The sequence below is a fragment of the Phaethon lepturus genome, unplaced genomic scaffold (genome assembly GCF_000687285.1).
Source record: "Phaethon lepturus isolate BGI_N335 unplaced genomic scaffold, ASM68728v1 scaffold5382, whole genome shotgun sequence".
Taxonomy (NCBI): domain Eukaryota; kingdom Metazoa; phylum Chordata; class Aves; order Phaethontiformes; family Phaethontidae; genus Phaethon; species Phaethon lepturus.
Window position 1 is genome coordinate 1 of NW_010523959.1, and position 25576 is coordinate 25576.

At 38.4% G+C, this 25576-nt stretch overlaps 1 protein-coding gene across 1 annotated transcript; it reads right to left on the reverse strand.

Annotated features, from left to right (window-relative positions):
- Window positions 1–4: 4 nt before the first annotated feature.
- LOC104617056 (secretory carrier-associated membrane protein 1) lies at window positions 5–25242 on the reverse strand (the record flags this gene model as incomplete). The annotated part of the gene is made up of 5 exons (XM_010282271.1): window positions 5–33; window positions 6278–6406; window positions 10161–10272; window positions 10535–10633; window positions 25165–25242. Coding segments are annotated over 5 exons (447 nt in total), but the record flags the coding sequence as incomplete, so codon positions are not given.
- Between the last annotated feature and the right edge of the window lie 334 nt (window positions 25243–25576).

A 25576-nucleotide genomic window follows, 5' to 3' on the forward strand; every position in this document is an offset into this window, starting at 1 on the left:
CAAAGATATTAAGAAACAGTGTCACTGTATGAACTGTAGAAGCAAAAGCAAAATAGTCTTAATTAAGATATGTTTATGCAATAAATTATTACAACTGTTAAAGTAATACCCAAACTGAGCATTCTGAAACAAAACACTAGCATGCTGACAGTAAAGCAATACCCTCATCAATAAGCTGAGTTTTATAGAGTTTTCTAACTTTCAGGTAAACCCTGTATTCACAGGTGAAAGTACTGAACATGAAAATTCAATTATGAGGTGCATGGTGAAGGAAAAAATCCTGTCAAAAATAAAACATTTTCAAACTTAAAGTTATTAAAAAAGAGGTTTCCACAGCTGTAATAATTGGTACTTTTCTACAGTAATAACTGGATAGAGATATTTAACAGACTACTGAATATGTTTGGAGAGAAAGCTTATAAATTACATCAAATGCATCATAAATTCAGCACTGTACGTATTCTAATTTGAAAATAAAAATTTCCAAAAAAATCTTTCAATAAAAAGTTCATCTTCCATGTAATTAAAAAAACCAAACCCACCAAGTAGAAATGTTTCTCACCAAAAGAAGATCTGCAAGACGCTTTTCTAGCTGCTTTAAAATGTATTGCATACTCAAATATTTCTTATAACCTTAGTCTTAAACATCTGCCTTTTTTGGTTCTCCGTTCTTAGCTCAATACCATCATTTTCTCATTGGCAGACCTTGTTACAGGTTAACTATTGAATTTCTACTAAAGAAAATGCATTATGACTTCACAATTTATTTCAAATATATTTAATTCTTAGAACAGAAAAATATAGAGGAGTATTAAGAAACATTACAACTACTACCTTCAGGCTGTCTGGCACAAAAGTTAGTTCTGCCAAACTTACAAGATGAACATGAATTTCTGTCTTTGTTCAGCAATAACTAGTGATTCTGAAGTGATTTTGCTATCTCAGAGGACAGTTTCTATCCTTGTGGACCTGGATAAAGCAGAGTATTTATAACTGAGCATGCAAAAGCTGCTCCTTGCAGCAATGATTTTTTATATAAGTTCAGAGAAACATTTTAGTCATTCTACTGGAAGGTAAGGTTAACAGAAGAACTGGCAAGATAATAAAGATTCTGAAAAAAAAGAGAAGACTCCTCCAGCTCTTTGCTGCCCTCTTAGTGTGAATCAACATAGTGAGAAAAAAATATTTAAGCAAAATGCCCACATCATTGCATAAAAGCCCAATGAAACTCAAAACATTTCTCTCAGACAAATCATATTTTCCTCTAAGAGTCACCAGAAACAGAAAACTTTGTACTTTTAAATAAAAAGCATTTAATACATTTACGTATCTTAGCACTGTTTCAAGAGTTCAGCAAAGCAACTAATTTCAGAATTTGTTTGCGTATGCCCCATAAAGCACAACAAAGGATACAAATCCAAATTCCTGCCTGCCTTTGATAAATATGAGAAAGTATACTAATGGGTATTATTTCTTTTTCTAGTCAATACTGGAAAACAGGGAGACCCCCTAGATTACTAGAAACATCCACATTCTAGTGGAGTTTGAACTTTCCAAAATTACTACTTTTTTTGTAATTGCAATTACAGTAACAGGACAAGTTGTAAAAGAACACCATCAGTGCAAAAAAGGGTTGAAACATCACACTGACTACTGATACATATTAGCACAATAAAACCAGCAACACAGGGGTCTACTTCACTACTGTCACAGAGAACTGCAGCTCTAAAAAGCAAGTATTAGCAAGCTATATATGAAGACATGGGACTTCACTGAAAATTCTCCCTTTGCTCCATTCGTTTTTCTCTCTGCCTGCTGCAAGCTCCAGGAAGTCATTTGTTCTTTGAGCTAACACCTTCACTGAGTGACCTATATAAGCACACACTTGCCTCTTCAAATTAAACCATGATACAAGTTATTAGAAGGTCATGACCACCTGGGGACTGAAGTGACCTAAGGCTTTGTCAGAAGTCTGCAACATGCAACGTCTATATGACAGTAACTTCACAGCTACACCGATACAGTACTCAGAGTGAAGTAATCTAAGAAAGTCTCCTAATTTATTTCTGGAAGCAGTTAAGGGTAAAAAAATAAAAAAAGGAATTCATGCCAGAACGAGAGTGAACAATGGGGAACTACATTAGTATAATAAATAATCAGACTCAACTTCATTTTTATTACAGTAAACTTTCTTGTAACAGAAGAATCCTACTTAGGTATACATTCCCTGTCTTAATTAACGACACTTCATCATCCATTAATGTTTGAAAGTGAATTGTAGATAAAGACTACAAGTTGCACCAATGCTATTTGGCATCGACATTATTGAGACTATTATTTTGCAGTCCCATTTGGGACTGTATGAAAACAGATTTCTGTAGTAATTTTAATTTCAGTAATGTTTTATTGATGGTATTCTCAAATACTCACTAGGACACATGACAAAAGAATGTGCTTCCTCCCAGCAACCAGCTGGACTGTCACCCTGTGATGGACTACCTCAAGGGGAATAGGATGCCTGAAAAACAGTTGCCTAAAAAATGGAGGGTTTTGAAGCCATAAGGCAACTGACAAGTGAGGACAAAGCTGATGAAGTCTGATCACACACAACCTTGAAGCACAGAGTGGCTTCAAATATAGTTTAGGCTTTTGTTCCTTGTCTGTTCTGCTCTTTTTGGAAAGGGGGCGGGTAAGATATGCAAACACACCTTACAAAACAGAAATATTTTCCATAGGAAAAAATATATTCTAAACCAGGTTTATATCAGCACATAACATAAGCACACGCTATCAAAAATGTGAAGGTGTACACACTACATCAGGACTTCAGCTAAAATATTGAACATAGTGCACGTTGTAAAATTCTTGATGCTTTACACTAAAAAATCCATAATAATAGTGAGTGGATGAAGCAGCGAATCTGTAAGATAGCAACCAAACAATCAGACCTCTAGAAAACGTAACTTACAAAGAAAGGCTGAGTAAACTATGCTAATTTAGCCAAAGGAAGATGACTAATGGGGATAAATGCATTCTCCTTAACAACAGTGAAAGAACAAACACAGGAAGGGAGAGTTAAATTATACACTTGGAAACATCTTCTAATTATAAAAGAGAGCAACACATTAGAACAGGCTTGGAGGGAGTTTATGAGCTGTTTATCCATGGAGGTTCTCAGTAACGGGCAGAACAAACATCAACACAGGCTGATATACGCACTATTGATTGTAACCTCAGACAGAAGGACAGATTAGATGAAACTCTCCTAAACAGAAAAAATACCATAAAACTTGGCACTTTAGGGTATTATTTCTCTACCAGAATCTACAGTTTAAGTCACTGGTCTTTGAAAACCTTTAGAAGTCTTGTTCATAGAAAATGGAAACATTCACAACCTATATAAAGTAACAAACCCAAATGCCTGAGATTAAGCAGCTCTTTGGTTTGTAACTTTAAGAAATATTCTCTGAAAATCAATACTGCTCATTTCATACATGCTATCAGCCTGTGGGGAATTTAGCTGGAAAACACAGGCTTTTGAGCCAAAAATATTTTGGTGTTAGATACAGGTCAAGAGATACGGGACATTTCACTAGCAACAGCATAGAAAGATCTAAAAAGTAGCGCTCAGTGCTAAAGAGCAAGGAAAACTGTCATTGTATCTGCAAGCCACTAAAACAGCAATGGTCACAAAACCAAGACAGAATACAAAAGTTCACTGGCAGCTGACAGAAGCCATTACTCATTATTGCTGTAGTTCACAAAAACATGGGAGTACTCGGTCAGTAAAAAAAGGGAAAAAAGTAAAAGTTTCACCCCAGGAAAAAGCCAAAAAAGTATGTGCAAATACAAAACCGCATCAAGGAATCAAGAAACTCTGATAGAAATAGACTGACTATTTCTGATTCTATCTGACTTCTGACAGAAATAGAGAAAAAGTGGATGAATTCACGGAATAGGGATACAGACAGACTTGTTTTCTCATGCTATAAAGAGCATATAGATCTGAAACAGGTAAAAAGTTTCCTCAGATACATAAAAACCAAGAATAAAGATATAAATATTGCTACTAACCATGGAACACACAGAAAAGCGCAACAGAAAAAGTTTGTTCTTAGGTCTGCTAAAAAGGAAGAGGAAAACTAACCTACTTTACAAAGTGCTGAGCACATGGTACTGGATGTGATTATGTTCACAGAAATGCTAGGCCTTACAAGACCTAGGAAGTTCTGGAAGAGGAAATAAAATGTAGGATAGAGCAGCAGGCTGGTTTGCTATGGCAAAAAGTGCCTCCACTGAGGAAACACAGTTACTCTAATGAAAAATGAGACAAACCATACAATCCTGGGAAAGAAGAGTCACAAGGATTGATTCAACAGCCAGTCCTAAGGCACATAGTTCTGTAATCAATCTTTCTTTTTTTTTCAGAACGAAATAATTTTGTTTTTCTTCTATTATGTCCTTTTCCTCCCTTCCTGAGTAATTCCTAAATCAAAGACTACTAGAGCTGAAGAAGGAAAAGAGCAAGAGGACTCCGCACCTCAAATCCCGTGTTCAGTTTTGGGCCCCTCACTACAAGAAGGATGCTGAGATGCTCAAGCATGTTCAGAGGAGGGCAACAAAGCTGGTGAGGGGGCTGGAGCACAAGTCTTATGAGGAGCGGCTGAGGGAACTGGGGTTGTTGAGTCTGGAGAAGAGGAGGCTGAGGGGAGACCTTATCGCTCTCTACCAACTACCTGAAAGGGGGTTGTGGCGATGAGGGTGTTGGTCTCTTCTCCCAAGTAACTAGCGATAGGACGAGAGGAAATGGCTTTCAGTTGCACCAGGGGAGGTTTAGACTGGATATTAGGAAAAATTTCTTTATGGAGACAGTGGTCAAGCATTGGAATAGGCTACCCAGGGAGGCAGTGAAGTCACCATCACTGGAAGTGTTCAAAAAATGTGTAGACGTGGCTCTTCAGGACATGGTTTAGTGGGCATGGTGGTGCTGGGTTGAAGGTTGGACGTGATGATCTTAAAAGTCTTTTCCAACCTTAATGATTCTGTGATTGTGTGTGATTCTGTGACTCAGTTAAATTCTCGGTCTACCTACAAGAAAATCTGTCATCAATACAAAAGCACAACTCCTCTGTTTTGAAATACTGTAACATTGCTGCTTCCTTCATTTATTGCCATAAGAAGGAAAAAGAAAAAATAGCATTAATACTCCAATTCTCACTGCGCAGCTTCACCTTGTGTTTGAAACATACAGCACTTTCAGAACTCAGTCCTGAAAATGGCCAGAAGTAGTAACTATCCTAAATTTTTGATTATTTGATCTTAAATTTCATGTAAGTCTTAAATGTCTGGCCAATTTATGAGAGTGAGTAGTCACACATTCGACAGATGATTTAGTTGCTTATTTGAAGATTAATGACCCAGCAATGATGAAGTGGAATTCACTTGATTCAATGCTGACTGCTCATTTTATGTGTTTTGATTATGTGAATAAGATTAGCAGATGAACAGGTAAAATTATGGATATTTGCTAACTAAATCTGAAGCCCTGAAAATAAATACAGAAAAGTTCTGAAATTCACATTCCATTGGTAAGGTATCAATCAGTCTCAGAGTAATTGTTAGGCTCTCATCGCACTGGACAAGGCAGAAGAAACAAATGTCATGGCATCCAGCATTCCTCTGGTCAAAACACAGTACCCGAATGAGGGCAGAATTAGCCCCAGAAAGATGGTGTGGAGCACTCCTGGTGTACAAAGCATAGTTTTAACATGGACTGATTCTTCAGCTCATTTACTTTACGCTATTTTTTTTAAATAGACCAAAATGATATTAAGTCTCCAGTATAGACTAAAAACTACATTAAACTATATAAAACTAGGTATATTAAAGCAAATGGGTATTATACCTCTTAAACTCACAAGTCTATTAACATTGATTGTGAATTATATTTCTCAATATATAGGCTGCTTTTAAAAGCAGTAGTTATTTCTAAGTTAATAAATGGTTAAAGCTCATTTTACACCAACAGATATACTTAAACCAGAAAACTGCAATATACTAGAACTATACTGCCTTAGGATAATCCTTCTCCTTTTTTTCTGTGGAAGTTTCTGTGAAAAATTCCAATATTTTTAAAACTTAAGGTAACAAAAAGATTTCACTTCAATATTTGACTTCCGGATTAAAACAATTTCTCATTATAGATGTTGCAAAAGCTGAAGTAGCAGGTATGTTTGAATAGGCAGTTTGGTTTTTTTCTTTTACAAAAAATACTTACACATCCACAAATAGTACATTATCTTTACTGTCTTCTGGAACTCTACAGGAATGTCTACAGAAAAGTCCTGGTAGAAACAAGGACCTACTGGAAAATTCTCAGGAAGAGGTGGCCAGTTATTTTTTCTACCTGCAAACAGAAAAAAAAAAGGAGCTTTATAATAAGGTTCTAATCTCTGTATACTAGAAAGACATATTCATTTGACTTTGCAAATTTTTTTATGCACAAGTTTCACAAGCATATGGATAACTTGGGCTACTAAAATCCAGGAGTTTTATCTGCAATGCATGCACAATACTGAAAATAAGTTTCAGAAATAAAATACAATAAAATGCAGACAGATCACGGAAAGTAGAATATTTTATCTATGTAAATGACTGAGCAGGCATCTGACAGTTACTATAAAGTAATGAGAAAAGAGAATTCTTGACAAAGGCAAATCTTGACAAATTTCTTTCTAATTAACATTTCCCTAAAGTCCCGCCATATTCACATACTTTGTTGAACACAAAGACCAGGGACTGAAAAGCATTCTTCATTTTCAGAATCCTAGTATTTTTAACACCAGGCTATCTCTAACATTTTGAACTAGCTCCAAATACAGTTTACAGTCAAAGCACTACCTAAAAGCTCATAAGCCTCAGGAAAGGCAGCTCTTGAAATGGTCTAAACTACTTCTTTGCTACAAGAATATGCCTACAGCTTCACTGTGTTTTGATATGGTTGTGTGACAGAGTGAGGACACCACAAGGGACACAGTATCAGACACCTGGACTTCCTGTATGCTGATCTGCTCCCAAGCTAGACTACACATTCTGCCAAACACAAGTCATACCAACCACAGACTCAGAGATTCAACTGAGATAGTAACTGCAACCATAGCATTTCAAATTTTGGATGCAAGAGATACATTAATCACCATGTTCCAAAAGTGTAGCTGAACTACAGACTAACCTAAAGGCACTGTTCTTTGAAATTCTGACCAAGGTTTGCTTGCAATTTCTATCCTCAACCTAGCAGTTTATCTAATAAGAATAGAAAACTTGCAAAATATGTTTACATTTTATATATTTGTAAGTTTATATTTATATAATTATATATTTTAATAACTATGTAACCTATTATGTAGCTTATGTATTTATATATTTATAAATAAAACAAATACTTGCATTATTTTGTATTTGTTTCCACACTTAGACAAGATAAAGCTGTCAGTTCTGCCCAAACAGGTCCAAAGCACTGAGAATCTGTTTTCTCCTCTTCTACTGAAATTGTTACCAAGCCTTTCAGAACAGGGGACTGGCAAAGGTAGCATACAGAAGGTAATCAAGTAATATCGCCATCCATATTAAAAACTACTTTGGGATTTCTTATGTGAAAAGTATCTGATAATATTTCAGACCTTCATTTTGCAGTATATGGTTATTTCTCTCAGGATTGATGGTTTCAAGAGAGAGATGGAAAAATTCAGCTATCTCATAATAAATCACGTTATTATTTAAGAATTGTATTTCATGTGCTTTCCTGCTGCTGTGGTACAGGTTTCAAAATTTCAACTAAGACTGAAAGCCAGCTTGGTGAGACGGTTTGAGATGAAAACCCAAGTGGTCTTTTTCTAAACATGCTTTGGATACTCATAGTCCAAGATTGTATCTTGATAAGCAACGAGCTAGTTCAGAGTTATTTCATTCGACACAAGTTAACCACCACAAGGCTTATTAACATAAATTCAATGGCATGCCTACACTGTGAATGCAGACACCTCCAAACTATCTTCATGAAAGCACAGAAAGGGATTTTCAGGCATGCCCAAATGAACTAGCTGAAATAGGACGCAGCACACTTTAATTAGCTCAAATGCAATGCTGCACAGGACCTGAGCAGAGAAGACCAAAGGCATGAAGCTGAGCTGACCTACCAGATTGAAGATCTTTGCACTATAATCAATGGCATATGAGGACAGTCCTAGATGTGCAACCAGCATCTTAAATTGAATGCAAATAGCTGGAGTATTGCAAAAGACCCTGTCCTCCAATCAAGACAACTCTACAATGTTTCCAAAGGAGTTCACATGAGTGTGCAAAAAAAAAAAAAAAATCAAAAGGAAAAGACTATTAATCTCCTCAGTCACAATATGCAATTCCTGATTTGCAGCATCTTTTACAGTCATTTGGTAAAACCTAGTATCTTCTTCACAGCTTTAAGATCTCTCTCTCCTCTCTGTTCAGCCTTCCTAAGGAATTCTTTAGCTTCTTCATGGATTCTTCAATCACTTTGATGTGAACCATTGCAACCTAATAACAAATACCCATTTTAGAAATATGCTGAAACATGCATGGGATATGAGAGTTGTGTTCCCTACCATATAGATGAACAAAAATGTCCCTAAACCCTGGAAAGGAAAAGTAATCAATTCAGATCATCAATATAAATTCGTGAAATTAGATGAAGGGCAATACATAGAGACGGAAATGAAAAAAACAACTAAAAAAGTCATTATCTAGGAGAAGAGGTATAGAGGTTTAATAGAGAGATTGATAAAAATGGTTTAATGAAGGGACAGTATCACCATGATTCATTTCCTTTCAAGAAGAATAGCAATTCCCCATTACCAGATCCTACCAAATGACTGGCATATGACTACTCTCTACAGCTTCGTGAGGAGGGGAAGTGGAAAGGGAGATGCTAGTCTCTTCTCCTGGGTATCCAGTGATAAGACACATGGGAATGGTTCAGAGCTGTGCCAGGGGAGGTTCAGACTGGACATGAGGAAACATTTCTTTACGAAGAGGGTGTTCTGTTCAAACACTGTTCTGTTCAAAACACTGTTCCAGTGTTTGACCACCTCTCTCTTCGCAAAGAGGTGGTCAGTGCCTGGAGCCTGTCAGTGTTTACGGGGCACATGGACAATGCCCTTAAAAACATGCTTTAACGTTTGATCAGCCCTGAAGTGGCCAGGCAGCTGGACTACATCATCGTTGTAGCTCCCTTCCAACCAAAAATATTTCTATTCTATTCTATTAAATTCCCTGAGAATTTAAATTATTAAGCAATTATGCAATCTAGAATTGTACCACTGCCTATTAAAAAAAAACCAAAACAGCACATGTGGAAATAAAACAGTCAGAATTCTAGATAGAAGTTAAAAGACCCCACAAAGTTAACTTTGCACACAGTGTTTTGTGTTTTGTTTTGGCGTTTTTCCTAACTTCAGTCTGAAGTTCTTCCTTTTGAAGAGGAATATTCCCATAGATCTACTTCTAGCAAAGTATCTTCAGTTAAGAGGATGTAAATCCTGTCATCTGTGAAATGGCTGTACAAAAACTAAAGGTTTTGCACAGCACACTTAGAGTTTGTGGCAAAATGAGATACTGATCTTGACTGTGGGTTCCAAAGTGTCATATGAAAAATTAATAAAAGATTAATAATAGAATAGATCTTTCTGCTATTTGCATAGAACATTGTGTGTGTAACATACTAAAGGTAAGACAGTGTTTCAAAACAGGAAAGTTCTCCTACAGCTATAAATATTGACAGAAGTAGTATCAAAGAGATGTCACTTACGAAATTACTTTTCCTACTTCTCAATATGCTCAATTTCTACTCAATAGTATTATTTAGATATTAACCTACAATAAAAATAGCTGACAGCAGACAGTAACACGTAACAGAGGCCACATTTAAAATATTTACACTGAAAATCTGCATAGGCCAGACCAGTTTTTATTCCCTTTACACATTGTCTCAAGGGAGATAAACCTTTTCCTGAAGAGATTATAAAACACCCTCCTTGATCTGTCTCACAATGTCACTGTAAAACTAGAAGTTTCTAAAAAAGAAGTTAAATTTCTGCAAATTAAATAAGTATTTTTTTCATGCATACCCCCCTGCTGATTGAGACTCTGCATTTCCCTTTCTCTGCGATCTAGTTCAGCTGCTTTTCTTTCCAGTTCTTCTTGACGCTTTAGCAGTTCTGCCTGGGCCAAGGCATGCTCCTGAACAAAATAAGCATCGTTAGATATTGGTGAAAAATATGAACACAAAATAAATATTCCAAGTCTGTGTTCTATAATTAAGCATCTGCAGTTATGGATGAAGACTGACCTAAAATTGCACGAATTCATGCATTAACCAATGCAGTGTTAATTTTCATAAATCATTAGGAAAGCAATGCTTATTTATAAAAGACATTATGCCAGAAGTGTATTTAATCAATTATAATTAAAAGAACCTAGTGCCTGAAAGTTATAGACAAACCTTTGCAATTTGTGTGTAAGCAGGTGGTTCTTCTGTTGGTTTCATTATTGCTGGTTGGGTACTGGGTACATTAGGCATTTTCACATTTCCTGGAGGAGGCTAAGAAAACAAGAGACAATTATAGGGAAATAGTTTCCTATTCTAATAAACATCTTTTCTTTAACTCTGTAAGAACCAATCTGGTTGTTTTCAAGAAAGTGTTACTGATAAACTGAAAATCTGATATGCTGCCTGCAATATTTATAACCTTTAGAAAAAGAAGTTAACTATATTCTGCGGTGCATTGTTGTGATTATTTGGTTTTACACTGCACTATTTACCATAAACACACATGGAATGTTAGGGATCAGTAGAAAATAAAACGAATTTTTATTTTGTTCAGACATGAATATGAATAAGGACAGCTACTGTTTAAAGAGAACTCCAGGATTTAACAGTGACCTATTCATATTCTGAAACATGATGCCATTTATTAGTAATGTCTTCCAGAGCTTTCTACTTAACAAAGGCTTATATCACCTGGCTAACTAGAGAAGCAATGCACCATATTCAATTTTCCAATTCAAGACCCATAATCTATTGCTTAACTATTCCACCAGTATGCACCGTAGTATCTAGTTTCAAGTACGACTGGCAATTCATTCACTTGGTCACTACCTATAAGAATAGAGCTTACAAGTAGCTTTTAGTAGCTCAGTTTTTTCTTTTTTCTTTTATTTTTTTTTTAAATCCTCTCCTCCTTATTCCCATTTCTCATCTTCTCTAACTTTCTCCACATCTATCATATACAATATTAACAAGTAGTTATCAAACCAAGAAAAAACTACTGCCTAGATAGAAGTTAACTGAACTTTGCCAAAGCAGACCAGTGTAGCACTACTATGCTGTTGTTACTAAATTTGCTTGGGATGAAACTACAATTCTTTCTTTGTGCAGAGCCTGCAACATGAAAGACTTCCCTGTTCTTGTAAGACAGAGAACCACTTGTTCCTAGTAAGACTGACATCAAGAACAAAAATACGTGAGAAGTGTGGTGTTTTCAATACAAAAGCACCTTAAAACAAAGCAGGAATCAACTAAATAACACTAATTTGGCAAATTATGATTTGGTCCAGATTATCTACATCTTTTCTAACCACCTTTTGAAATACACAAACGCAATACACTGAGGAGAAAACCTGCCTGAGTAAACTCCACCTCTGTGTGTGATATTGCAATATATCTCAGCATCATCAGCTGATTCTGGCATTTCAAAATTATTTTTCCATCTTATACATCAGCTCCTAAAAGAATACTGAGATATCAGAAAGGTCTCATTTCTCAGAAATGCTTGGTGATTTAAGCTTTTCATCCTAAGAAAGATTACTCAATGCTGGAGCATGAAGACAACTGAAGGCCAGGTGACAGGTCTTGCACTTCAGTTGCAACAACCCCATGTAGTGCTACAGGCTTAGGGAAGAGTGGCTGGAGAGCTGCCCAGTGGAAAAGGACCTGGGGGTGCTGGTTGACAGCCGGCTGAACATAAGCCATCAGTGTGCCCAGGTGGCCAAGGCGGCCAACAGCGTCCTGGCCTGTATCAGAAATAGTGTGGCCAGCAGGAGTAGGGAAGTGATCGTGCCCCTGTACTCGGCGCTGCTGAGGCCGCACCTCGAATACTGTGTTCAGTTTTGGGCCCCTCACTGCAAAAAGGGCATGGAGTTGCTGGAGCGTGTCCCGAGAAGGGCAATGAATGTGGTGAGGGGTCTGGAGCACAAGACTTATGAGGAGCAGCTGAGGGAACTGGGGTTATTTAGTCTGGAGGAGACCTTACCGCTCTCTACAACTACCTGAAAAGGGGTTGTTGTGAGGTGGGTGTCAGCCTCTTCTCCCAGGCAACAAGCGATAGGACAAGAGGAAATGACCTCAAGTTGTGCCAGGAGAGGTTTAGATTGGATATTAGGAAAAATTTCTTCACTGAAAGGGTTATAAAGCATTGGAATAAGCTGCCCAGGGAAGCAGCTGAGTCACCATTCCATCACCATGGTGTAGCTGTGGTGCTTAGAGACATAGTTTAGTGGTGGACTGGGCAATGTTAGGTAAACAGTTGGACTCGATGATCTTAAAGATCTTTTCCAATATATGTGATTCTGTGATTCTATGAAGCTAGTTAAAGATGGTTAATACTGCTATTCCTCATGCTGAAGTGTTCTGTAATAAGGAAAAATGCCTATATGAGCTCCTACAAAAACTAGACAACCATCAAGAGGTTTGTGATCTTCTGCTTCAAACATAAGATACAAAACCCGTACCAGAGTAATGAAATGCTACTGAACTAAAACTCTTATGCATTATGCATTGTAGGCCAGAGCAATGCTACAAAAGCAAAAAAAGTCTCATTATTGTAGCTGTGTGGCTAAAGTAACAATAGCTTTGAAAGCATAAGTGATAAGCAGCTGCTTCCTAGACTAATGAGCAAGACTGTTCACAATCTCCAGCAAGGTCTCCAGTAGCCTGCCCATAATACTGTAAAGAGTGATAGTAATATTACCTGTAATAGTGTAAAAAGTGGATTGTCAGACTAGAAAATATTTTAACAATGAATTTAAAATATTTATCCTTGAAAGTTGCTTTGTCCAAACAGCCTGCAGTGCTGCTAATGGCTGGAACATGCATACATGCTTATGAATAAAGGAACCAACCAGAAAGCTCACTAGAGCTACATAATTAAGATGTTAGCCAACAGCATATTTGATATCCTACATTAATATAAGGTACTAATTATTTACAAGATTCTTCTGATTCAGATTTCTACATTGTTTAGGTTCCACTACATGCTAGCTCACCATCTATATGGTGTTAGACTTGCTGTCTACTGCGCACATAATGACAATTGTGTAAAAGACCCAGTACCTAGGGAAAAGCCTGTGCTCCCTGGAAGAAACGAGACTACACCAGGTATTTGTAGCAGGGGCTGTGCATCCTGGAATCCTGGAAAGTCAAGAAGGACTGGGGGACAGAAGCTTTAAGGGATGTTACAAAGCCTACCACTTCCAGCAGAAGCTGAGACGTGGGGACACCTCCTTTCCAATTTCTGGAGCCCAGTCCAGCACACCCTGAGACCCTCTGAAGGCTCTTCATGACAGGCTGATGGAGATGGCTATTGCTCTCCTGTTTCCAGGTTCAGCTAGTAGCAAGTTGAGTGCGTATCCTAGGGATGCACAGAAATACACACCCCCCAACACACACCAAGGACACTAGGATGGCCAGCTACACTTGCTGCCACAGGCAGGACACTGCTTTTAACAACATCCCCACATAACACTATCAGAACTACAGAGAACATAGGTACACAGAGTCATATCCCATTCCTCCTCTCCAGCTGATCAGCACTGAAGTTCACTATTGAGAACACATGCCTCACTCCAGATTTGCAAGCAGATCCCTCAGATTATCAGTGGGCCCTCAACCTGTCTGATATGCCTGCCTGGGTCTGGAGCTCTCTTACCTGGTATACAGGTTTCCTCCTGTTTGCTATTTAGCCCAGCTTGACATTCACTAGAAGATTCATGAACTTGTACACTCGTGTCACAAGCAACCTCCACTTCTACAGCTCCCACAAACACCACCACAACTCTCAGGTTGCCATATACCCAAGCTCAGACTTACTCACTTTTTGCTCAGACTTTGAGTCTTCCCAGAGAGAGGTTTTCCTCCTATTTGCCAGCTAGTCCAGGTTGAAGTTTTGCTAGTGAATTACACATACACACACGGAGGAAAACACACTAGTCTCTTCAGTTGCTGGCACCTCAAACCCATAGGCCCTATGACCCATGATCTTGCCAGCTGCTGACACCCAGATGTTCAGTTGCTGACACCACAGACATATGGACCACAACTACCTGGGGTCTGACCATGTTGCTGGCACCTAAGGCTCTCACTTTATTCTCTCCAGTTGCTGGCACCTAGACTTTGCAGCACTCACAGATGCGGTAGAGAGTGAAATGTCATAGAAAGATAGTTAAAAAAGGATTTAACAATAACTGCAGTGATTAGGCAAATGGTTGCCGGACGAGTGTACTGACTAGTAGCAACTTAAATGCAACCAGCCCCTTTTAATCAATCCTCTTCTCTAGATTCCTCCTTGCTCCTCCCCAGTCTCCAATTACTTTACATCTTTGACTATTCCCCTAAATATTCCTTAATAAATTTTGCAAAATTCCACAGGCTCCCCTCAACTATCCATAATATTCATGCTTATCTTGTTTCTTCCTTCTTATCAGTTAAAAAGCCCAAGCTGACCCTCTTCAAAGCCCATAAATTAGTGGCTGAACAGTTCTGGTCTTCCATTTCATCTCTGTTATCACTTACCTATCAGGTTTGTGTTTCTGCCTTTGTTTATTGCTTTCCCTTTTACTTACCACTCCCTTTAAACTGAAAGCATCTATAAACATAATCAAAGAGTTGCTCTGACATTTTACATATCCTTACAGTAACCAGTATGACTGACTTGATTATTTGGACTATAATGGAGGTTTGCAACTGAAAGGCTACCGTGACTTTTACAAGGATGGTATGTGATTAACAATCACATATACCTTTGGACACTCCATAATAATATGACTGGGATTACGACCTTCCTTCAGGCCTCAGACCCTCAAAAACCATACAGCTGTTATCACTGTCATAACATGAAGGAGGACACTCCAGGCTTACTATTTCAAGCACTGCACTGCAAGGAAACAGCTGCTCTGAGTCTCTTGTCATTAGATCTGTGTGCACAGTCAGCCCATTACTTAATGCAGGAATGACACAGCAGTCGAGGGAACTTCCACGTCTGTTCAAAGGTTAAAGCAGTTAGCAGTAGAGGTCTGCTAAAAAAACAAAATAAACCCTAAACAAACAAAAACCCCAATCAAATAACAACAAAAAAATTATAATTAGTAGACTTTTCCCTACCCCACTCCCCTCTACTTGCCCAGTAAATAACTTGTACCTTCTGGCCTCTTAATTTCTTGAATCCTTTTAGGAGCTTTTTCTATAGTGAGTGTGACAGCTGTCACTCTTCCTTCCTCTGGTATGAAGTCAGCTGAGGTACATTCCAGTTCATGCTTTAGCAATTTTCCATCTTTGTTTTCTTAACACTCAGCTGACTACCTATTTCCAGCAAGTTATCACTTCTCTAAAGCCTATTCTATTGAGAATTTAAGTTTAAGGCACTTCTCCTGTAAAGAAACAATTCATTTAGCTTTCTCTTACATCATTATCTTCTATTAGTACTCTTACAACCTTAAAGATGGCAGAAGCTTCCTGCTTCCAGGAAAGAAAGTTTCCCAAGTTGTTCTACAATTTTTCCTCAGAGCTTTGAGCTTGCCTTACAGTTTCACACTTAGTTTGGCAGAGTTTAAGCTCTTAAGTTTTCTTTGAGAATAGTTTCCACTTTTCTAAAGGCTGTCTTGCCCCAGTAGCACATTTGACAAAGCAGCAAAAAGCCAGCATGGTTAGTCTCTTCTTACAGTGCATTTAAAGCAGCTATTTTTGAGCAACAGTAAGTACATCTACACCATTCATGAATGTTATTGTGTGTTTAATATCACTTATGAGTGATTTATGATTAATGATCATCAATTAACTGAATATTAATTATCACAATGAGTGATTGACTTGATGGAATTAGTGCATGATGTTAGAAAAAGTAGAGAAAAACGCTTGTAAGAGAGTCAGAGGTAGTAAAGAAAGGTAAGAAAAAAATTATGTATGTTTCAGCATCCGCTGTTAATTTTGCTACATATCACTGCTCCTATCATTTCTGCTAGGTTGATATATTATTAAGACTATAATCCCAGCAAAAGTTGCATTGCAGCCATTGTATTCACAGGATACAGCCAGCTGCTGACATATAGCATTTCTTTATCAAGCACAGAAAAAATCATGCCTGTTTTTGTATACTACTGTGTTTCCATAATTATTTATTTTAGTTTCATAATGTGTGCATAGGGGAACAAAGTGTCAGGGCCCAAATCTACCTCAAATGGTGTTTGAGGAACATGAAGTATGAAGTATGAACATGTATGAAGTTCCATATTGCTTTAATGTGTTTATATTTCCAGGTTATTGTTCAAAGATGACAATTCAATGCACAACAGGCACAGGTATTTTAAATCATCTTCTATAGATGAAAAACCAATGAAGAAAGCACTGTAATCATAGAATATCTCCAGTTGGGAAGGACCCATCAGGGTCCCCATCGAGTACAACTCCCTGCTCCTCACAGGACTACCTAAAACTAAACCATATGACTAAGAGCATCATCCAGACACTCCTTGAACTCTGACAGGCTTCCCAGGAAGCCTGTTCGAGTGATCAACCACCATCTCAGTGAAGAACCTTTTCCTAAAGTCCAATCTGAGCTTACCCTGATGCAGCTTCATTCCAGTTCCTTGTGTCTTATCTCTGGTCACCGAAGAGAAGAGATCAGCACCCCACCCAGTTTGTACGTATAACCAGGATTAGACCTGTCCCAGGTGGAGATTCCAGCACTTGCTCTTGTTAATTTCACACGGATGGTGATTGCCTAGCTCTCTGGTCTCTCTGGAAGGCCTCTCTACCTTCAAGGGAGCCCACAGCTCCTCCTAATTTAGTATCTTCAGCAAACGTACTTAACGTGTATTCGACTCCTGCATCCAGATCATCTATAAAAATATTAAAGAGCACTGGCCCTAAAATCAAACCCTGGGGAAGCCCACTGGGGACTGGCCCCCAGCCTGATGTAACCCTGTTTGCCATACCTCTTTGAACTCCACCCGTCAGCCAGTTGCTCACCCAGCGTATTACAGACTTCTCTAGCTCTGTGCTGGACATTCTGTCCAGCAGGATACTGTGAGGGACAGTACCAAAAGCTTTGCTAAAATCCAAACCCACCACATCTACTGGCTTTCCTTGGTCAACTAGATGGGTGACTATTGTGGTTCAGCTGAGCTGAACCACACAGCTGTTCACTCACCACCCTCGCCCCACAGCAGGGCAGAGGAAAGAATCGGAACTCATGAGTTGAAATAAAGACAGTGTATTTCTGTCTTTATTTCAGGACAGAACAGGAAAAGAAAAGAAGATAATAATCATGATAAAAGAATGTACAAAACAAGTGGTGCACAGCACAATTGCTCCCCAACCGCTGACTGATGCCCACCTGAACCACCATGCCTCCCTGGCCAGCTCCCCCAGTTTATATACTCTGCATGACGTCATATGGTACGGACTATTCCTTTGGCCAGTTTGGGGCATCTGTCCTGGCTGTGCCCCCTCCCAACTTCCCGTGTACCCCCAGCCTTCTCGCTGTCAGGCCAGCATGAGAAGCTGAATGCTCTTTGACTGCTTAGCAACAACTGAAAACATCAGTGTGTCATCAACATTATTTTCATCCCAAATCCAAAACACAACACTATACCAGCTATGAGGAAGAAAATTAACTCTATCCCAGCCAAAATCAGGACAGAGACCTTGTTGTAAAAGGAAATTAAGTTAGTTAAGCAGGACTTTCCCCTCATGAACGCGTGCTGGCTATGACCAATCACAGCATTGTCTCTCAGGTGTTTTTCAGTAAGTCTCAGAACAACCTTCTCCATAATTTTACAAGGTACTGAAGCAAGACTGACAGGCCTGTAATTACCAGGGTCTGCCTTCATACTCTTCTTGAAAATGGGGACAATATTTGCCAGCTTCCAGGCAACTGGTACCTTTCCAGAGTCCCAAGAACATTGAAAAATAATGAAGAGGTCTCACAATAACACTGGCCAGCTGTCTGACTACCCTGGGCTGAACCCCATCAGGTGTGCATCCAGCTGGAGCAGCAAGTCTCAAGCAACTTCAGAGTCTGGAGCTTACCATGCCCCCACTCACAGGGCTCTGGAGGTCTCAGCACCCATCATCAGTGTTAAAGAGAGAGAAGGCATTAAACATCGCTGCTTTGCATCCCTATTTGTGAGGTGACTGACCTCATCAAGTAACTGACCAATGTTATCTCTGATCCTCCCTTTGCTGTTAACACATTAAGAAAATCCCTTTCTGTTGTCCTTCACACTGCTAGCCAGCTTGAACTCTAATCAAGCTTTGGCCACACAAATTTCCTCCCCACACTGGTTAACAGCATCTCTGTAGTTCTCATGTGTTGCCTGTCCTTGCTTCCAATGTCCATACACTTGCCGTTTCCGTCTAAGTTCTAGAAGAAGATCCCTATTCAGCCAAGCCAGCCTTCTGCCCCACTTGCTTGACTTCTGACACTGGAATTGCCTGCTCCTGTGCTCTTAAGAGATGGCTCTTTAAAAGTGACCAGCATGCAAACATTTTAAGTGCAGGCTGCACTAAGTCTTCCTATCAAACTGAAGTACTCATTTTTATAACTCCAATCAAAGCTGAGAAGCAAAAAGAGCCCCACAGCTGCTTAACATGAAACAAACAGAAGCATCCAGCTGGCTTGGAAAATCATTCAGCTACGAAAAAAAACCCACCAAAAAAGTGCAAAACATAGCTGTACCATTTGGGATTTTCCTAAAAGCAAGAAGTACTGAAGTTAAATCAGAAAAGGTACATCTTCAAGCTGTAGCATTGTGCAGGAGATCTGGAGAACTGCATGGACTTAAATATAAGTTCAGCTGACATACAAGATTATCTATTATTGGACTGACGTACGTAGTAAGGAAAGGGTATAGGGTGTAGGAACAAAAAAGAAACTAAAATGTTATTCATGCTAACATTGCCAGGCACCACTCAATGTCTTCTTTTTTCTTATAAATATATTTTCTAGTATTCATCAATCACTGGAAAACAAGTTCAATAAAAATGCATACAAGCCAAACAAACAAGAACCAGGGAGAACAGAAGTTATGCATGCTAAGCCTTAATGCAAACAAAGTATTCAAAATGTGTTGCTTCATACATGCAGTTAAAACGATAATAATAGAAGTCAAAGAAATAATAATTTATTGGCTTAGCAGACAAAACAGTAAGGCAGACAGTTCTTTGTACAGTTATTAAAAAGGCAATACAAAGCACAACTCTAGAAGTTAATGTCTCACATCAATTTCCAAACACAGAGCAAGCACAAGTTTGCTCTAATTGCCATCTCTGAAGTTAGCTCAATTAATAATTAAGCTAACTTCATTTAAAAAAGCTGCAAAACAATTCCAGTAAAAATAATTATTGGAACGTTAGCTAGCATACAGTAGGTTCCTTACATTCTGAAATGGAGATGTATTTACAAGCTGTTGTATTGAAAAATTCTCTGAAAATGGCCTAAGTGCTACTGTACAAGATGCATGAAATCTAAAATTGCAGGCATTCTGGAAAGCAATAGCTCAGATTCAGGTTTTTAAAAGGTTGGCAAGGGACATGCATTTGAAACAGACAAAAACTGTACATAGTAAATGTAAATCTTATTGAGGAAATACTATTACAAAGCAGTCAGATTAGAGCTAGTTATAGGAGCAGTTGATTTGCTATTTAGGACCAAAAGCAACATCCACTTGCTAAAGTCACCTCAAATGTTTTAGCAGCACAGAAGATGCAGCTGGGAGAGTTATTGACACTTGGTCAATAACTATCAAAATCCTGCAATGTCAAACTAGGTAACTGCAGGAACTAGTTTTGAGAAGTAATGGACATTTCATAAAGGCACTGAAATCCCTAACTATTAAGTAAGCAGAAGAGGAATTCTCATCTGTTAGTGTACTTTTGTCTATGTTATTATTTTGATTTTTATTGACATAGGATTTCTAGGAATAAAAATTGCTGAGGCGTCTTTGAAGGAAACCAGTGAATCTGGTACTTGCCAGTAACTCCTTTAACTTTGATGAGGGAAAAAAAAAAAGAGAAAAAAAACTTGATCCATGTTTCTTACCCGAGCAAAACATCACAGTCATCTTGTAAAAATTCTTCAATTTCCTAATTTCATACTTGCTGGACCAAAGTCAGTCTTACTTGCATATCAAGATAAAGCTGTAGAATTCTGCCACAATTAATACATAATTTACTAAGTATAATTTACCAAGTATAAGAAATGAAACAGATGTATCTTGACTCTGTTATGGATCAGCATACACATCAGGTTGTTGGGAAAAGATGCTGCTGCTTTTATTACACAGCATGTTACTTGTTGGAACACGGCCAACTAATTAGATATTGCGGGTGGGGAATCACTGTAAGAACTTGCAAACTCTGGAGCAGGTTGCCCAGTGAGGTCACAGGATCTCCATTCTTGCATATATTCAAAACTCCCCAGGACAAGATGCTGAGCAATGTGACTTAGTGACCAACTTTGAATAGAGGGAATTGAAAAAGATGACCTCCGGAGGTCCCTTGCATCCTATGACTTGGCACTTACTTTGTCATACGTGTCTGTCCATGTGCTGTTGGCTGCCTGTCCAAGTGCTATTTGGGTATGGAAGAGAGATACCCAACTGACTTGCAGCCTGCTTAGGATTAATGAGACAGTCACAACAATACAGATGGTCAGAACTTCTGTCTTTTTAAGGGTGTAACTCTAATTATTCAGACTTCTATTGTGAGGGCTGCAGTAAGCTCCAGCCATCACTGAATAATAGCGTATCACATCATGATATACCACTCACATGTGGACAGGGGAACTAAGTGGACTGTTTTTACAGAGATTTTACTTCACAGATACATACTTGGACCCTCCCTGACACATTACGCCAAGGTACTTATATCTTGAAATTCAACCAACACCACTCTACATTTTGTTCCTACCCCAAATGGTACTTCTGGAATAGATCTTTTTATTTCATGCCTTGCTCTCAAATCTGCACTGGGGGAAGAAGCAAATTATTATGACCTCACTTCAAGAGCAGATGTTGGCTGGAGATAAATGGTCAAAAGAAGTTCTCTCTTGAATAGACTTCCCCATGTGGGTGAAGTAATTTATTTACTGGGGGTGGAAGAAAGACTTCCAAAAGAAGCCAGGTGTTGATGATCAATCTGGTTTCCTATTCACTGTATCTGGATGCAAGACAGGAGGAGGGGAGCTGCCCAGCAATTTATTGAAAAAAGGTCCATTAAAATATGTCTCTTAAAAACAAACAAAAAAACCACAACCCAATGATTTTTTCCAAATTTTTAATGCAACAATTTGAGAGAGATTGCTATATGCATTATTGTGTCTATACATGTTATATGCAGAGTGCTCAGAGGAGTTCAACATGCGTTAGCAAAACTTGTGGAAGCAGGAGTAGATTAACAGCTTTCTTTAACAGCAGTTTCATTACATGATGAAGCAAAAATACTAATTGTCTAATCTCATCTGTTCCTTCTTGATTCCAGAAACATGACAAAAGACACAAAGTCTTCTCCATGGTGGCTGTAAGGGCTGGAGACAAAACTGTTGAAGATGCAGGCAATGATATTTAATCTGAAATGTGTACCACTCACTGAAAACTTTGTTTGGTTTAACAACCAAAAATAAGACAGGCTTTGAAATTTGGTAAGAAGCAAAAAAACACCCCCAAACTTCCTGATTTCTCATGTTAGATATCAAGGTGGTGACATTTGAGACCCAAAATCTCCTATGCCTGTTCCCCTTCCTCATTATCTCTTACATGTTATTTTCCCACCAAATTCCCCTCTGAATATAAGTTGACTGAGAAAAGGCGGATGCACTGAAATACTTAAAAAAAAAAAAAAAAAAGAGAATATTGAGAAAAAGTAGGATTTCCTTCTTTTTCTGTCCTATCCCAATAACCAAGAGAGAACTGATAGGAAGCATCTCCCTTGGCAAAGGGAGAACTCAACAGAGCTAAGATAAGAAATGTCAGTATTCAGAGTTTGAAGTCACTTTCTCACAGAAGAAACATCCTTGTCTGGATTTGCAATGGAGAAGTATTTTTGCAGTCCAGCTTGCTTTAACTTGAACTTGGATGGAAGGGGGAAAGAAGGTTAATGGTGTGCTAATGCTATAGACTGGACGATACCATCTTACATTACCACTAGAAATTTTGATTTCTAATTGAAGCACACCATTCTCAGCTTCCTTAAAAACTACAACTACCCATTGTTACTCATAGTGAAACAAACATCATTTTAAGTGTTACAGACCAGTGATTCTCAAACTAAAGAGCACAGAAATCTCCAGGACATATTTTACTACCACCATCTAGTATCCTTTCTGCTCACTAGCATCATTATGGTTTTTGAATGTTAGAAGTGGGATTACCTGCACAAAACTGTTCAAGATGACCCAGTTTCACAACAAAGGTAGAACAAGAAACAGCAGCAAATCAAAGCCCCCAGAAACTATTTAAATGTTTTTGCTCTGAGCAGCACAAAAAATGCAGAGTAATTTCTATTTATCCCTACCCCAACGGACATTGTAAGCCTCCAAGTCTAAAATTCACAGACCCTGCTTCCACCTCTGTTCATCCAACCCTTAAAGGCATTCGCTTCCACTCTCTTCCCTTACTCCTGTCACATACGTTTATTTGTACACGTATAGTATGCCATTCTCTTGCATACAAAGCTGGTAGGAAAAGAGAGGTGAGCACATGGAATTGGGAGCATATCCTCAGGTACCTAAGCACATATATGCAAATGCATATGATTACAGAATAAATACTTACATATTCAGCATCCACAAGATACAGAGAGAGGAAGAGGAGTATCATCTAGAGGTTGATTATTATTGCACTCTTACCTGCATATATACTTTATTCTTTCAGTCTTGCTTTCTGCGAGAAAACCTGTGAAAGTTCTTTTCCTCTACAGAAAGAGCGCTACTCATTCAATAGACAATTTTTATGAATTTGGTAGCATCCCATGGATTATTAATTGAATCACAGTGCATGAATACAGCACATACTCAGTAGATCTGAACACTGACTTAAAGATTTCCTCCATCCTCCCAATTTTTTTATGAGTGACATCTGTAATAAGCAATTAGAATTCTTTATACATGCACAGCTAACTGTCCAACGCCAGATAACCTTAGCCATATACTTCAGTTTTTCTTTTCCCACAGAACTGCATGTTAAAATAAGTACATAAATAAAAAAAGTCAGAGTAGCTCTAGATTTTTTTTAAACAAGACCTACTGTCTTTATAACTTATGGTCAATACAAAGCAATTTTGAAACTCTTCAAGCTTCACAAAGATAATCAATCATAATTATTGATATTGTGAGTTAGAAGAAAAAAATTTTGGAGACTTATTTATTATCGTTGCTAGTTGTAAATATTCTGCCTTAACAGAATAACAGCTGATCCAAGGTATATTCAAAAACAGGCTTCTTCCAGTCTATCATTTTACACTGTATGAAACCTTACTGCTTCATTGCTGTCCCAGTTTTGGCTGGGATAGAGTTAATTTTCTTCCCAGTACCTGGTACAGTGCTGGTTTGGGGGATTTAGGATGAGAATCATGTTGATAACACACGGATCTTTTAGTTGTTGCCAAGCAGTGCTTAGATTAAGTCACAGACTTTTCAGCTTCTCATACTACCCTGCCAGCAAAGAGGCTGGGGTTGCACAAGACACTGGGAGAGGACACAGCCAGGACAGCTGACCCAAACTGGCCAAAGGGATATTCCATACCATATGACATCATGCCCAGTAATAAAACTAGGGCAAGTTGGCCGGGCAGAGGGGGCAAGGGGCAGCAGACACAGCTCAGGGATTCACTGGGCATCAGTCAGTGGGTGGTGAGCAATTGCATTCTGCATCACTTGCTTTGTATATTCTTTTATCATTATTATCATTTTCCCTTCCTTTTTGGTCCTATTAAATTGTCTTTATCTCAACCTCAGAGTTTTATCTTTTTTTTCCTGATTCTCCCCCCCATCCCATGGCAGAGGAGTGAAAGAATTGCTGTGTGGTGTTTCACTGCCTGCCAGGTTAAACCACAACAATTGTAAAGACTCAGATACCAACACTCCCTATCAGCACTACCAGATTTGACATATGAAATAAGCCTACATTTCAAAAATACAGTATTTGAATGTTTATAAATTATATTGACAGACAGTAATCATCATACATTTTGCTAATCTTGCACAAGATCTTTACTATCAGAAGTAACCACTGAAGAATGCTGTTACAGTATGAATTTACTACCCCATTCCTTGTATTTTCCTCCCCACGGATGAAAATAAGCACAAGGTAAATTAAAGCTATAGATATTAGAGGCAAAAACTACTGTGTTTCTTGGACATAGATTATTCCTTTTACTGCTGCACAACTATTCATAGCCTGTGGACTGTTACTTAAATGCAATGTTATTCTGAGCAGCACTTTCATTAAGTGAAATGGAAATCAAATGCAAGACACTGGAGAAGTGCGCCACACGAGCTTTAAACCAAGTGAAATTCAGAAAGCATAAGGACAAACTAACAGAAGTCCAACTGAACAGGGGAAAAACTCAATTCTGTTTTGGCCCCCTTTCAGAAAGCCACTCTTCCTTGTCAGCTCACTTAAGTCAACTCACCCACTGAATCCTCCAAATACTTCATGGGACTATCTATTCTTACACATCTTCCATTACCTCTAGCTAGTCCGTCACATTTTTTGCAACATCAGTCCCAAACTCTGAAAACAATACTTCATCAATCTGACCTAAAAAGATTAACAGCATGATTAAGAAACAAACATGCTTACAGTTCTTGAATCAGAGAAAGGATTGTACTCATCTAGCCCTGGAGGAACATTTCTTGTCACTTGTGTAACAGAAGGATCCTAGAAGAGAAAACAGTTCTGTAAATGTATGCACGTACATTTAAGCAACAAGTCAACACTTACATAAAACTCATGCTTTTGTTTCAATCTAAAAAAAGGTTTGTTTTCACTAAAAAAAAAGCCTGTAAACATCCACCTCTGTCTCCAAAATTACATCATTCCATTATGAGCTTCTCATAAACCCAGATTAACGCAGTCTAAAAGAAACTCCATCTGTCATACATTTGATTTCTAAGGAAAAAAACTCTCAATAGAGAAGGGAAGAAAACTGTATTCTGCTATGTTGACCACTGGACTCCACAACTATACACCCAAAAGCACAACAGAGGGAAAG